Raw genomic sequence first — 14,247 nt, 5'->3', positions numbered from 1 at the left:
AGAACCAAATCAGCAATGAACAACTGTATGCACATGACCTTCCCCTTCTCGGCTTATTCTGAGAAATGGCATCAAGGGCACAAAGGGTCTGACTATGTTTATGGCTCTCAATATTTTCAGAGTTCTCATCTGATAGGTACAAAATGCTACTTTCATGAAACATTTCACTTTTGAAACTACCTGTGGAAGCAGCGTAAAGAACGGGGATGTCGCAAGAACAGAATCATGCTGGCACTTCAGTAAACAGACTGTTCTTGTACCATAAGCTGGCTGCTATCACAGAACTGAGCAACCGATGGCTCATAGGTGAAGCTAGGTGCCTATACGCAGTCTTTGGCATTTAGCTGGTTTTAAGTCTGTTTGTTCTTGAGAAAAGTCAACATATGGAAATAAGGTCGACATGTAGAAATAAAACATGTAGAGGAGAGTGAGTGAGTGTGTGTGTGTGTGTGTGTGTGTGTGTGTGTGTGTGTGTGTGTAAGAATACAAAGGCTGCTTACCCCACTGAGCACATAGACACAGAGAGTATAGATCATGCCAATGGTGGCAGTCCCTACAAGGCAGAGGAGGAACCTGATGGCATCCCTGTAGAGCTTGAAATTCATGGGTTTGGGGTAAAGAATAGATCTCACGAGGTCCCCCTTTGCAGTGTTGAACCCTGAAATGGCAAACATATGTCTCACATTTTCAAGAGAACAAATCATACTGTTAGTAGTCTTCTAAGCATCTACATTGCCTTGGTTTTCTCTCTAATAGTGTTTCCCAATAAGTGAATCTCAACCGCTTTGGCAAACCTCTCTCTGCAAAAATATTTGCATTATGATTCATAACAGTAGCAAAATTACAGTTATGGAGTACATCACAACTAATTTTATGGCTTGTGATCACAACAACTGTACTAAAAGATATGTAGCATTAGGAAGGTCGAGAATCACTGTGCTAAAAAATCAGAACCTAAAGCTTAAACCTAAAGACAGCAGGTTTCTGTTGTCTGGGGCAATGCATGAAGCTAGAATGGAAAAGCATTCTCTTCCTCAGAGCATAGTCCTCCTATTGGCTTCCCCCCCTCTATTTCTAACCTCAGGGCATAGCACAGATGGGGTTTGCTGGATTTATGGCCAACCACAGCTAAATTTTAAGGAAGTGACCCTGGGAGTGTGCACACACACGCATACATGTCTCTCTCACTTGGATTAAAACTGAGTGTTCTTGCTAAATTTTGAATTTCTAGATTCCTACAGGGAATATACTTGAGACTCTGGTTAGAAATGATGGGTTTCTGGCCCAGCTTTGTCAGTTTTCAGTTTCTCAATCTTTAGCTGTCCACTTGACTTGAATAGCTTCAGACTCTTCATGCGCGCAATGGGGAAGGGGTAGGCACTACGTGCTATGTGTCTTTGCTGCTGGCTTGATGTACAGAGTTTATAAACGTCAGAGCACATAACAGTGTAATCTGTGCCACTCTTATGCCACTAAGATGCATTTGCCACCCTTCAATCAGCAAGCCAGCAGTTAAAACACACAGCCTTACATATATTTGTTGTCCTAGCCAAAGATTGGTCCCAACCTAGTAAATGTAAGATATTAGACACCCTGAGCAGAAAGGTGTCGCTGCAAACAACCTCCAGAAAAGATGCTCACCTGTTTGCAGCACCACTGCCCTCACACTTCCGGAGCCAGCTGCCCTGGCCTGGATGACCTCTGTTCCACAGAAGAGAACATGCCGCCTGGGATCCTCTTCCGTCTGCATCTTCCAGGGTGCAGAGCTGGCCATCTGAGATAATGGAGTTTTAGTGACAGGGATGCTTTCTCCTGTGGGAAACAAGGCTCTAGCTCACTTTGTGAGGTGGGATGCCTTCCTCTTGTATAGCACATTTACATTCTCTCGTGTGTCATGGAACTTCATCAGGAGCCTACAGAGGAGCAAAGCAGCCTAGGCGCTAGGGATACAAGACAAGCATAGGTTCTGTTGTTGAGAGTTCTGGGCTTTAGAAAAGGAGAGTGGTATGTAGCCACATAAATAAAATGTCGTATTATAAATGCCATATGTACTTCAGCTTAAACCTAAGCATTCAAATAGGTTGGGGAAAGACATTTATGGAAGAGCAAGCTGTGTGGCAAAGAGGCTGGAATGCAGGCAGTGCAAAGCCATTAGGCCTACGCAGATGCTCAAACATACAGAACCTCAAGTATGACACAGTTAGGTGTTTAATCTTTTTCTGTAGGCCCTGGCATCAGAAAGCAGGGATATGGTTAACTGCTTTAGTTTGTAGAATAATAGTACAATGACTTGTAAGCAAAATTCTCTACCCACGATGCAAGGGATGAGTTAAAGTCTTAGGCGGTTTGTGGTGGAAAGTCAGCTGGAAAGGAATCATAAAAGTCACAGCTGGAGGGGATGGAGCCTGAAATGCAGCAGTTGGAGTGGAAATGGAAAGGAAGCACTAGATTCAAGAAATAAGAAGTGAGATGCTACAAAAATCAGGAAAGTTTTACATCACCCAGTCATAGAGTAGAGACAGAGAACTAAAACGGCTTCCTGGACCCTGGCTTGGAGGCCGAACAGAGGACAGGCAACAGTAATAAGAGTAAGGTTTCTAAGAGGACCAGGAATTGCCTTTGGGCTACTGTGGACTGGAGCTACCTGTAGAAGAACCATATTGAAAAGCCTTCTGTATGGTTGACAATTACTTGGGCCTGGTGCTCATACGAGGCCTTGTCTCAGGACATTTAGTCAGAGCTCACCAGCTTGGACATGGTAAGTAAAGCGAGAGAGAGAGAGAGAGAGAGAGAGAGAGAGAGAGAGAGAGAGAGAGAGAGAGAGAGCGCAATTACTTAAGAATCAAGCAAAAGGTGAGAAGAGAAAAGGACAAGAGTATAGCCCTGCATGGTGCCAGCAATTAAGGATACAGAGAAAGAAAAGATAAAGAACAAACTGAAGGGGCATAATCAGTGCTAGAAGCACCTAGAAAGAGCAGGGTGTTAGCAGGACAAGGAGACGTGGGGGAGAGATAGAATAGTCAAATGAGACAGAGCAGTCAATAAGATGAAACAATGAGTCACAGACATGGCACTAGTGACTTTGGCAGCTTGTGCCAGTGCGGTGGGAGGCACGCACCACCGTGAGCTGAGTACTAATACAAGCTAAGTCTGAAGCTATGGAAGCCGCCATGGACAGTTCTGAGGAAGAAGCCTTCAGAACTTCCAACTGGTCTTTGCAGAGCAGGTAGTAAAATGTCAGCACGGAATTATGATCATTAAGAAAACAGTCCTGAACACTAGGGAAGTCCCAGAGTTGATGGGATTTTATGAACCTGTAGATACCTGGGAAATAAACCTGATTCGCCAAATCACCACCCACTTTATCTGTAAACACACAGTGAAGGGAGATGTACATCCTCGTCTCTGTGCAAGCCTTTCAGGCCTGCTTGGGAGAAATGTGTTTGCTGTGGACTTTAATGGAAACCACGATACATTACTGTGCTTTTACTGGTTCCAATGTCATCCCTGAAAAAGACATCCTCATCTTACATAAATGTCATGATTGTGCTTCACAAGTGTAAAAGCACAAGGACACCAGCTTGAGGGAGTCTTCTCTCTGTGTCTCAGGTGCAAAGACTGTGAGGCAGGTTGACCTCTAAAGTCCGCCCCTCAGCTCAGCATGCAAGTTAAAAATGAATGGAAAGCCGGGCGGTGGTGGCGCACGCCTTTAATCCCAGCACTCAGGAGGCAGAGGCAGGCGGATCTCTGTGAGTTCGAGACCAGCCTGGTCTACAAGAGCTAGTTCCAGGATAGGCTTCAAAGCTACAGAGAAACCCTGTCTCGAAAAACCAAAAAAAAAAAAAAAAAAAAAAAAAAAAAAAAAAAAAAAAAAAAAAAAAAGAATGGAAGCCAGGCCAAAAATTGCAGTGCAAATTCTGGCAGTTATAGATCTTTCCAAGGTTGTCTCATGGACTCTTTATCCTTTGCAGTCAGGCTTATAAGGCCCTTGGCTTTGACCTTATGGATTTCAGGATGTCATTGGTGGTTTACAGAACTTCCTAGTTTGTAAGGGAGATTTTATGTAAGTTTGCTAAAGAAAAGACATGATTTTGGAAGGTCTAATGATCCCCACCATCTTTTAAGAAAAAAATTAAAGGCTGTCATCACCTTTGGCTGACGGAGAAGCTGTACCACAGTAAGTTCTGCATGTTCTGACTGGAGTGTACAAAAAACAGTCCCGATTTGAATGCTCAGATACAACCCCAGGAGGATGAAGCAAGATTTACAGAAGCAGGAAGGTCACACGGCAGCTTCAAAGCTTGCTCTGAGCAAGACTGCCATTAGGGTAGAGGAAGAGCCAGCCAGAACCATGATAGCATCCACCCTGAGCCAGCCCAGTGGAGGCTGCAAACGTGGAGCTCCAGCCATACCTGTCAGCATGCCTTCATCTACCACGCAGCTGCCATCAATCAGAATGGCATCACATGGCATTTGCACTCTGCTCCCTGTCAAAATTAATAAATCTCCAGGCACCAGGAGGCGGGATTCCAGGTCTTGGACTCCAGCTGAAAGTATGAGCAGACAGTCAGGTTATGTGCCCGCAGTGAACAGTCCCGCCGCTCCATGCTGGAGATTCTTGGAGACGCCACTAAAATGTGCAAAAAGAGGCCAGTCCTCAACATGGCTTCAAACTCTGAAGACGAAAAGAAGGGAGGAAAGAGACTCCGTGAAATAAAGCCCCCAGGGTGGTAACAATGGAAACAGCCAAGAAAAAAAAATAATGACAAATTCAGAAAACATGTTTGATGCTAGCAGACAAAAGACTAATATTGTTCACATAGAAAGACATCTTCAAGGGCTGGAGAGATGGCTCAGCGGTTAAGAGCATTATGTGCTCTTCCAAAGGACCCGAGTTCGATTCCCAGCAACCACATGGTGGCTCACAACCATCTGTAATGAGGTCTGGTGTCCTCTTCTCGACTGCAGGCATATATGCAAACAGAACATTGTATCCATAATAAATATTTTAAAAAAAGACATCTTCAAGAAGGAGTGTAGAGCAACTGTGTGATAAATAGCCAGATACTAACAGGTCACACACACGCACAACTTGCATGCTGAGTATTTCAAAAGCTGCTTGTTTTCTTCCTTCCTTCCTGGATGCCCTAGCATCTTTCTTCCTTTATTAACCTCAAAAATGTCATGGGGCTGGGCATATAGGCAGCTTTAAGTGTCCTCTTGACACAAGCTGGAGCCATCTGGGGAGAGGGTCTCAATAAAGGACTGTCTATTAGGTTAGCCGGTGGGGAATCTTTGGCAAGGGTAGCCTCAGATGGGTTAAGATGGGCGAGAAGACCCACTGTGGTAGTTAGCATGAGATGCCCCCCATATTCTCAAGCATTCAAATGTGTGGTCCCCAGCTGGGAGATTCATGGATGTGGCCTTGCTTGAGGAAGTATGACACTGGGCGTGGTTTTGAGAGCTTAACATCTCGGTGCCATTTTGAGTTTACCCTCTCTGCTTTCTGTTTGCAGCTAGAGACATAAGTTCTCAGATGTTCCTGCCACCATGCCAGCGTGCTGCCAAACCTCCCCACCATGATGGTGATAGATTCTTAACCTTCTGGAACTTTAAGGGCAAATACACCCTCCCTTTTCTAAGTTGCCTTGGTCACAATATTTGTATCACAGCAATGGAAAAAATAACTAAGACACCCAACTCGAACGTGGGTGGAACCATTTCATGGGCTAGGGTGTGGATTGAGTAAGGGGGAGAAGGAGAGCTGAGGGCAAGCAGGCATTAATTCATTGCTCTCTACTCTTGACTGTACATGGAATGGGCCTAGGTGCTTCATGTTCCTGTCATGTTGACTTCTCCACTGTGGGGACTATTAGTTACTCTTTCTGTTGTTATGACCAAAGCAGCTCATGGAAGTAATGTTTAATTTGATGCTTACGGTTCCAGAGGGGGAAAGTCTATCACTATCATGGTAGGGATGCGTGGCAGCAAGCAGAATTGAATTCTGGAGCAGCAAGCTAAGAGCTTGCTCACATTTAGAACCATAAGCAGGAAGTAGAGAGCACGCTGGGAGTGGCAAAAGGCTTTGAAACCTCAAAGGCCTCCCCTAGTAGCACACCCCCTCCAAGACCACACCTCCTAATCCCTCCCAAACAGTTTTACCCACTGGGGACTCACATTCAAATATCTAAGGCTATGAGGCACATTTTCATGCAAACCATGACAGACTATAACCTGTAACTGCGGCCAAATAAACCCTTTTTCCAATAAGGGATATATTTTCAGTCTGTAATCCCAGCAGCAGGATATGAATCTATACATGTGTCTGAGCAGATGGCTGTGCATGTGGCTGGGAAGATGGCTGTGTGTGTGGCTAGGAAAATGGCTGTGCACATGGTTGGAAAGATGGCTGTGCATGTGGCTGGGAAGATGGCTGTGCACGTGACTGGGAAGTTTGCTTGCACATGGCTGGGAAGCTGGCTGTGCACATGGCTGGGAAGCTGGCTGTGCACGTGGCTGGGAAGATGGCTGTGCATGTGGCTGGGAAGATGGCTGTGCACGTGGCTGGGAAGAAGGCTATGCATGTGGCGGGGAAGATAGCTACATACGTGGTTACGAAGATGGCTTATGACTACTGGTGGTATTGGAGTCTAGGTGAGATGAAAGGTTACATGCATGTCGTTAGCGCAGACCAACTGAGCCCAGGTTGGCAACATATACCACAACGGTACCCTGCCAAAATGTTGGGATCTCGCAGGTGATTAAGGTGTTTACATAGGAGTGAGACTGGGCATTATTGAAAGCATCAACCATGATGGAAGATTGGTCACACCCAGGCTGAAACAATACATAAGCAGATCTAGAGAAGTCAGTGAGAGCCAGGCTTCTTACAGAAAAAATAAAGTTCAAATACAGAAGGACATAAACCTTGAAAGAACCCTATTACGTGAAGTTGGAGTAATCAGTTGTGAAGTAATGTGTAAAGACATAGGAATGTCCACATATTAATATGACTCTGGTTGGTTTGTTAATATAAACTCTCTTATATTCTTCTGAGAAAGCCTAAGGGCACTGATACCCGAATAAGGACAAGCACACTTTACACCCAAATATTGAATTTCTCAATTACAATTACCTCACTCCCACACCCCCAAAATGAAATCATGAAAACTTCTTAAAGAAAAATCCGATCGCAACCTGTCAAATACATAACATAAAATGGACAAACACTGTGACATTCTATAGGAAAATGTTAAAACAGTGAGGACAGACCAAAGAGAGCAAAGCCACATAAGATGTGACTGCCTAAATGTGAAAAGATTTTAACAAAGTAAATAAAAATAAAGAATAACAAAGTCATTGAGTAAGCAGGACTTCATTAATCCATAATGGCATAGGTTATGGGTTACTTCTGGGTATATAAATAAAAAGAAAAATGGATGTTTTTCCTTACAGCAAAAATGGCCATTAAATAATTAAAAAGTTCAAATTAAAGAGTCCTTATTTATCAAGTATAAAAGTAATAATTAAGTAAAGAAACATCAGTGGGTGAAAATTTGATGAAGATAGTCTATTTATATAGTCTCAAAATATATCTCAACAAAATAACTATTAATTACAAAGAGAAACAGAGCCAACTTTAAAAAGAAAAGAACTGGCAGACACCATATAATTCAGTAACCTAACTTATCATCATTAGTAATAGAACAAATTTAAATTATGTACATCCTGATAAGAAGGAACTCTCACACACACACACACACACACACACACACACACACACACTGTGAAATGCCAACTTCAAACATAATGACATTTTACAAAAGAACCAGACTGGGAGAATGTGGGCATAGAAGAGACAACTGAAAAATACTAAGGATTCTATGGCAAATAACACCACTGTGTGACCCTGGGTCCCTTTCTTACAAACAGCATTACTGAGAAAGCATAACAAAGAGCAGACCAAGAGCTGTCAGTTAGCTTCCTGATAACGCTTCAGTTTCCTCAGGAGGATGGCCTAGTCTCTAAAAACTACACACTCAACTATGTTGAAATTGTGGGACCACATATCAAAAGTTCATTCTCCTTTTCCTTTTGTGTCTATATGTATGTGTGGTATATGTACAACTGTGTCTGCATGTTTACGTGTGGATGGGTGGATGCATACATGTGCAAATATGTGGATGTGCACATGCAAACCCCAAGCTGACATCAAGTATCATTGAACTCGATGTGTTGAGGCAGGATCTCTTGCAGAACCTAGGGCTGATGATTCTGACGAGCTAGTTTGCCCCAGGGATTCCCCTGTCTCTCCTTTCGGAACACTGGAATTTCAGGTGGCTTCCACATGTGCCCAGTTTTTACATGGGTTCTGAAGAGCAGGACCCTTGTCCTCATGGTTGCTTAGCAATTGCTATATTAACTGATCCATCTCTATAATCTCGGCAACTTAGTTTTAAGTCATTCTGGGAAATAGAAATGATCTCTTTTTACAATTTCCCTGTACAAAAACAGTAGGAAGGCAGATATGCATGAGATAATATTGCTTACCTCTCCAATTAGAAAATCCAGTAATCTGCCAGCATATTCTGCTGGCAAGGCTCTGAGGAAATGGGCACACACACATTTCTATCTAAATGCAAGCTGGCACAATCTCTACTGAATGAAATTTGGCAATATTTGTCTAGCCAAACTGTGTGTGCCTTTATTCTCTAAACTAGAAATTTTGCTTCTCAAAATCTATACCAAAGACCTACTGATGAAAATATGAAAAACATATATAGATATGCTTTCTGCAGCATTATTTATGGTGGCGTAAGACTGAGAAAATACTCAACTGAGGACTGAAGGAATTAATAATGGTTCCTCCATGTGAGAGGACTACAAATCATAAGGAATGAAGAATGTGTATAGATCCTGATATAAAAGGCCCATGGAATCATAGACGTTAACTAATAGTTAAATTTCATATACTTTTGTTCATAAAAAAATGGCAGTATGATTATATAATCTCTTTTGTATGCATTCTATAAGCTATTACTTTTTATATAATTTGCTAATATTTCTAAATTTAAGAATAAATTCAAAAGTAGCAAAAGTGATTGTGATAAATGAATAAGGCAAAGGGGGAGAGAAAAAAGTTGGACTCGCCTGAGTATCTTCTAGCTTATGAATTTAAATTTTAAAACATTGAGATATTTTTAGAGTATCTATGCAAAATAAAAATAAATTTGAAAAGCTGACACTAAAACCCTAAAACAAATGAGTGAAATGAATCTATTACATTGTTGGCAGAGCCATGCAGAGAACTATTTTGAATGATATTGAAGCATAATTTATTAAATCAAATTGTATGTTGGGTTCTGTTTCTAATGAGCTATCACAATTGGAGTGGGGGACTCTTCAAAACCTTGTAAATTGTTTTTCAGAATTGCTTCATCGCTGAGAATGTCAGTGTATTATTTTGAGGTTATTGTATGTAGGAGGACAAAACAGATGAACCATTCTTGGTTGTCGCTGAGAACTGGAACTTCCAGCATAAAGTAGAAACACAAGTACAATCCTCGCAGCAAAGTAGAGCATTTGTGGTTTTAAACTCCATCTGTAAGTGTCATTAAGAACTCACACTTCACTGAATCTTAACTTCTTCACTGAGTATGCTTCTGGAAAATGCCTATGAACAAAGACTCACATGACAAAAATGAGATACCTAACACTCCAGCTGAGCACTCTCAGTCAATGCACGCCAGAGATAATCAGAGAAGGAACAAATATTTGCTTTTAAAAATATTTATAATAGCACCACAACTCAGATATACTTAAGAATGAATCTGAGAAAGAATGTACAAGCTTCACATACTGACAACAGCAAACTACAGAGGAGGGGAATCAAAGAGATACCTAAAGAAGTCTACATCCATGTAGAAAATATCCAGAGCTATAAATATGATCATTTTCTACAACTGACCTAAAGATTCAGCAAATACCAATCAAAATCTCCTCACAGTTTAAAGAAGTAAATCATTAAAGAAATCGTTTCCTGGGTCATTTTGAAAAGAAAGGAGTCTATATTTGTGACGGTGTCTTCTCACTTTTACAACAAAATACTTGACCATAATCAACTTGAGGGAGGGAAGAATTACAGTCCAAGAGAATACAGTCCATCATGAAGAGGGAATCACGGTGGTGGAAGCCAGAGACAGCTGGTCACAGTGCATCCATAGTCAGGAAGCAGAGAGAATACTGGTATCCAACTGGCTTTCTCCTTTTTATTCCGCTCAGGAGCCCAGCCCTTGGAAGGGTGCCAGACATGGTTAAGGTAGGGACAACCCACCTACCTTAGCCTAATGAGGACAATCTTTCATGGACATGCTCAAAAACAGAACTACTTGAGATCATCGCTCATAGACTTGACTCCAGGGTGACGTCAGAGCTTGTCAAGTTGGCAGCAGTGTGAACCATCACAAACCATCTCTGATCAACTTGTCACATGAGCACACCATTTTAAGTCGTAACACTCCACTCATCACTAGAACGTTTCCTTTTCAGCTCAAAATGTGATATACATTTAGTCTGTCTCTAAAAGTCCCCAGAGTCTTTAATGGGTTCCAGCACTATTCAAAAGCCCAAAGTCCAAGTCTAACCTAAGCATTAAGACCAACTCTTAACTTATGTTTACGAAGTTCACACTTTTAGTTATGAGTTCCATATTTTTAGCATGCAATATCACACCATAAACCAGTAGTTCTCAACCTTTTTAGTTCTGTGACCCCTTTAATACAGTTTCTCATGTTGTGGTGACCCCCCCATACCATAAAATTATCTCTTTGCTACTTCATAACTGTAATTTTGCTACTGTTGCAAATTGTAAATACCTGATATTCAGGGTCTCTGCTATGTGACCCCTGTGAAAGGGTCATTCGAATCCCAAAGGGGTTATGACACACAGGTTGAGAGCCGCTGCCATAAACATTCTAATTCCCAAGAGAAGAATGGGTCCTCAGGAAGGAATGCTAAAAGCAAAGCATGATCCAAAGGCAGCAGAGCAGATATCAAAGCCTACAGCTCCATACCCAGCACCTGCGGCTCATAATGTAATCACATGGGCTCCACGAGGCTCGGGCAGCCCCACTGGCTATTTCTGGCACTTACAGCATACATGGCCTCTTTCTTAGGCCAATTCTACTCCATGACTGAAGCTTTCTGCATCAGATAAACCATGGTCCTAGCATCCTGGTGTATCTGCGGATATGTAGACACTACAGATTCCACCAGTGCCCTCTTGAGGAATCCTTGCAAGGACTCTGACCCTGTCACACATTTCCTAGCTATAGCAGCAGCTCTCGGGAACAATGGACCATGATCATGGATTCCGTGAACCCTCATCATTGCATTTTTCATGCCTTCAAAATCAATAACATATGGACAGTGCTGCCAAGTTCTGCTGCCAGCTTAAGCTATAACCTGGTCTCTTTGGACTCCAGCTCTATTAGCATCTATGTGAGGACCCTGGAAAGAACTTTCTTTAGGCAGTTGATTTAAAGAAGCAGGAATTCCTGTTAGCTGTGGTCTCAATTTCAGCTCTCTTCCTTTCAAATAAGTTCACATTTCAAGTTTCAATCTTTGATGAATGGAGTCTTGCCATTGGAGTACATTTCTTATTGCCCCGATGTAGAAGAAGATACTTCTCTTAAAGATTAATCTCTTTTTCAGTATTACTGTAGCTCCAAAGTTCTTGCTTCCCAACCAGCTGCACATTTTTGCATCCTTCTGCCCAAATTTCTGCTCCATTTCACTGTAGCATGGATAAGTGCAGGAAGAGGTAGCCAGGAAACAGCCAATGAATGCTTTCCTGTCAAAAGATATTCTCCACCTAACTCATTACTCGATTACGTTTGAATTCCACTTCAGTCAAGTTCTCTAGACATGAGTAGAATGAAACAAGATTCTTGGCCAAACTATCGCATGAATGGCCCCTAACCCAATTTCTGATGGAGTACTTGTTCCTCTCTGAAACCTCATGAGCCAGGCAAGCACTGTCTGTTTCTCTCAGCTTTTCTTGTCTCCTCCATTCCCATCAGAATGACTCATTAAGCTCTGTTTCCAACATGCTAGAACTATTCTACCTGAAATACCAGACTCTTCCGTATTCTAGGCACAAAATAATCTCAAAGACCTAAAACCCGCATGGTCATATTTATCAGAGCAACATCATTCTGCAGTGCCAATTTTCTGTATTAATTACTTTTCTCCTTGTTGTGACAAAAATACCTGACAATAAGCAACTTAAAAGGAGGAAGGATTTATTTCAGCTTACAGGCTGAGAGAATGCAGTCCAACCACGGAAGTAGCCTGGCAGCTTGAGCCAGCTGGCCCCATTGCTTCTAGTCAAGGAGAAAAGAAAAAGAATACTACTGTTCAGCTTTTCTCCTTTTTACTCAGTCTAGCGCCTCAGAGTCATGCTACCCACTGTCAAAGTGAGTCATCTCACCTCAGTTAGCATAATAATTATAATTTTTCACAGACATGCTGAGGCTAACCTGATCTACATAATTACTCATTGCTCCAGAAGCTTGTCTCCATGGGGATGCTAGATCGTTCCAAATTAACAATCCATATTAACCCAAAGGTGGGGTCTGATACATCAAAGTAGCACCGAAAGAGAATAAAAGTAAAACACTAACCTTGCTTATTTGGATCATGTTACAAATGACATTGTGTGACCCTGATAGGATAAAGGAAAGAGCCAACCTTGCAGTCCAGAAAATGGCCCACCTTCATAGACAACGAGCTCTTCGCTAAGGTACAAAGGCAACCCACTAGTGCAAAGGCAGTCTTTTTAAAGAAACGGCATCGGAGAATTTAAATACCTGATTGAGAAACGTGAACTCGGGTCTAAAGCACACAAAGCAGAATGGTGAAACCACAATGTGGAACTAAAACTTAAAACCATATAGAGAAGCTCGACGACCTAGGGATCCGCAAAGATGCCGTAGAAGTTAGGCTAGAAATACAACCCTTAAAGGAAAGGGCTCATTGACTGGACTTTAAGAAACGCAAAAGCATTTGCCCTTTGAAAGAGGCTGTGAATAAAATGAGTAGATCGATCATAGACTGAGAGGAGATGCCTGAGTACAGGCTGATGTCAGGGTCAGTTTAATCATAAGACCCTCTACTTAACAAAAGATACAAATGGCTACTTCAGAAGAGATATGTGAGTCACACATAAACCGCTGAAAAGATGTTCGGGGTCACTAGCCATCGGAGGGATGCAAATTAAAGCAGTAAGATGCTTCCTCAAATGAACATGGCTAAAATTACATAGATTGGCCATAAGGAGTGGGGGCAGGAATGTGGAAATGAGATTGTCATATGCAGCAAGAGGGAATGGAAATGCTATAATCATTTTAGAAAACAATTCATTATCTTCTTATAATGTTGAGCATCTACCACAAGGTTAGCTGCTCTGTAACTGAGTGCACACAAGGAATGACAGAGCGTGTCTATGGAAGGACCCACACCTGATTGTTCATAGCACTAAGGTTCGTAACAACAACAACAACAACAAAATGAGATAACCCAAATGTCATCCTCAGATGAATTAAACAAATGTATACCTATCTAATGGTATACCTTAGGAAATAAAAAAAATAATGTACTATTGATACTCTTGACAAAAGCTGGTGAATCTTACACTGTGAACTTTGTTCTCCTCTTGACAAATTAATTCAAAATATATTATAAAAGACAAAAGAATGCATCTTATACAATACCATTCACGTACAATTCTAAGCAGAGATGTTAACCTGTAGTGACAGAATACAGATACATGATTGCTTGTGTACGAGGGAGGCAAAGTGTGAGGGAGGACAAGCAGGCTCAGACAACTGTAGGACATAAGTCCTCCTGCCAGCTTGATGGTATCCATATGTCTGTGAGTATACACATATGTCATAATCTACTGAGTTATGTACCTTACATATATGTTTGGTTTGCCATGCTAACTCAACTTCTAGAAAGTGGGTTTCCTTATTATGATGCAAAGATCTCAGAGTCCTCTTTCTGAGAACAATACACATGCAGATGAGTTGGTATGAATGATCATTAAAACCAAAGCCAAGTCACTTCCTGATGGCCTGTGGATATAACGCATAGGTATAAAATAGTGAAACTTACCTTTTCGCTCACATACAGAGACTGTTATGCTATTATGTGATTCAACAAGATGGTGCAGTTTTACAGACTGCT

The 14,247-nt window shown here is 41.8% G+C and overlaps 1 protein-coding gene across 1 annotated transcript in view; it reads right to left on the bottom strand.

Moving 5' to 3' along the window:
• Positions 1-14,247, bottom strand: part of Atp13a4 (ATPase 13A4) — a 118,776-nt gene that overhangs the window by 43,147 nt on the left and 61,382 nt on the right. Inside the window, 4 exon segments of the mRNA XM_038345709.1 lie at positions 501-658; positions 1,642-1,812; positions 4,413-4,547; positions 14,176-14,245. Of these exon segments, the coding sequence (XP_038201637.1) occupies positions 501-658; positions 1,642-1,812; positions 4,413-4,547; positions 14,176-14,245 (534 nt within the window).

Source organism: Arvicola amphibius, chromosome 10 (assembly GCF_903992535.2).
Source record: "Arvicola amphibius chromosome 10, mArvAmp1.2, whole genome shotgun sequence".
Taxonomy (NCBI): Eukaryota; Metazoa; Chordata; class Mammalia; order Rodentia; family Cricetidae; genus Arvicola; species Arvicola amphibius.
This window is presented reverse-complemented; position numbering and strand designations above follow the sequence as displayed.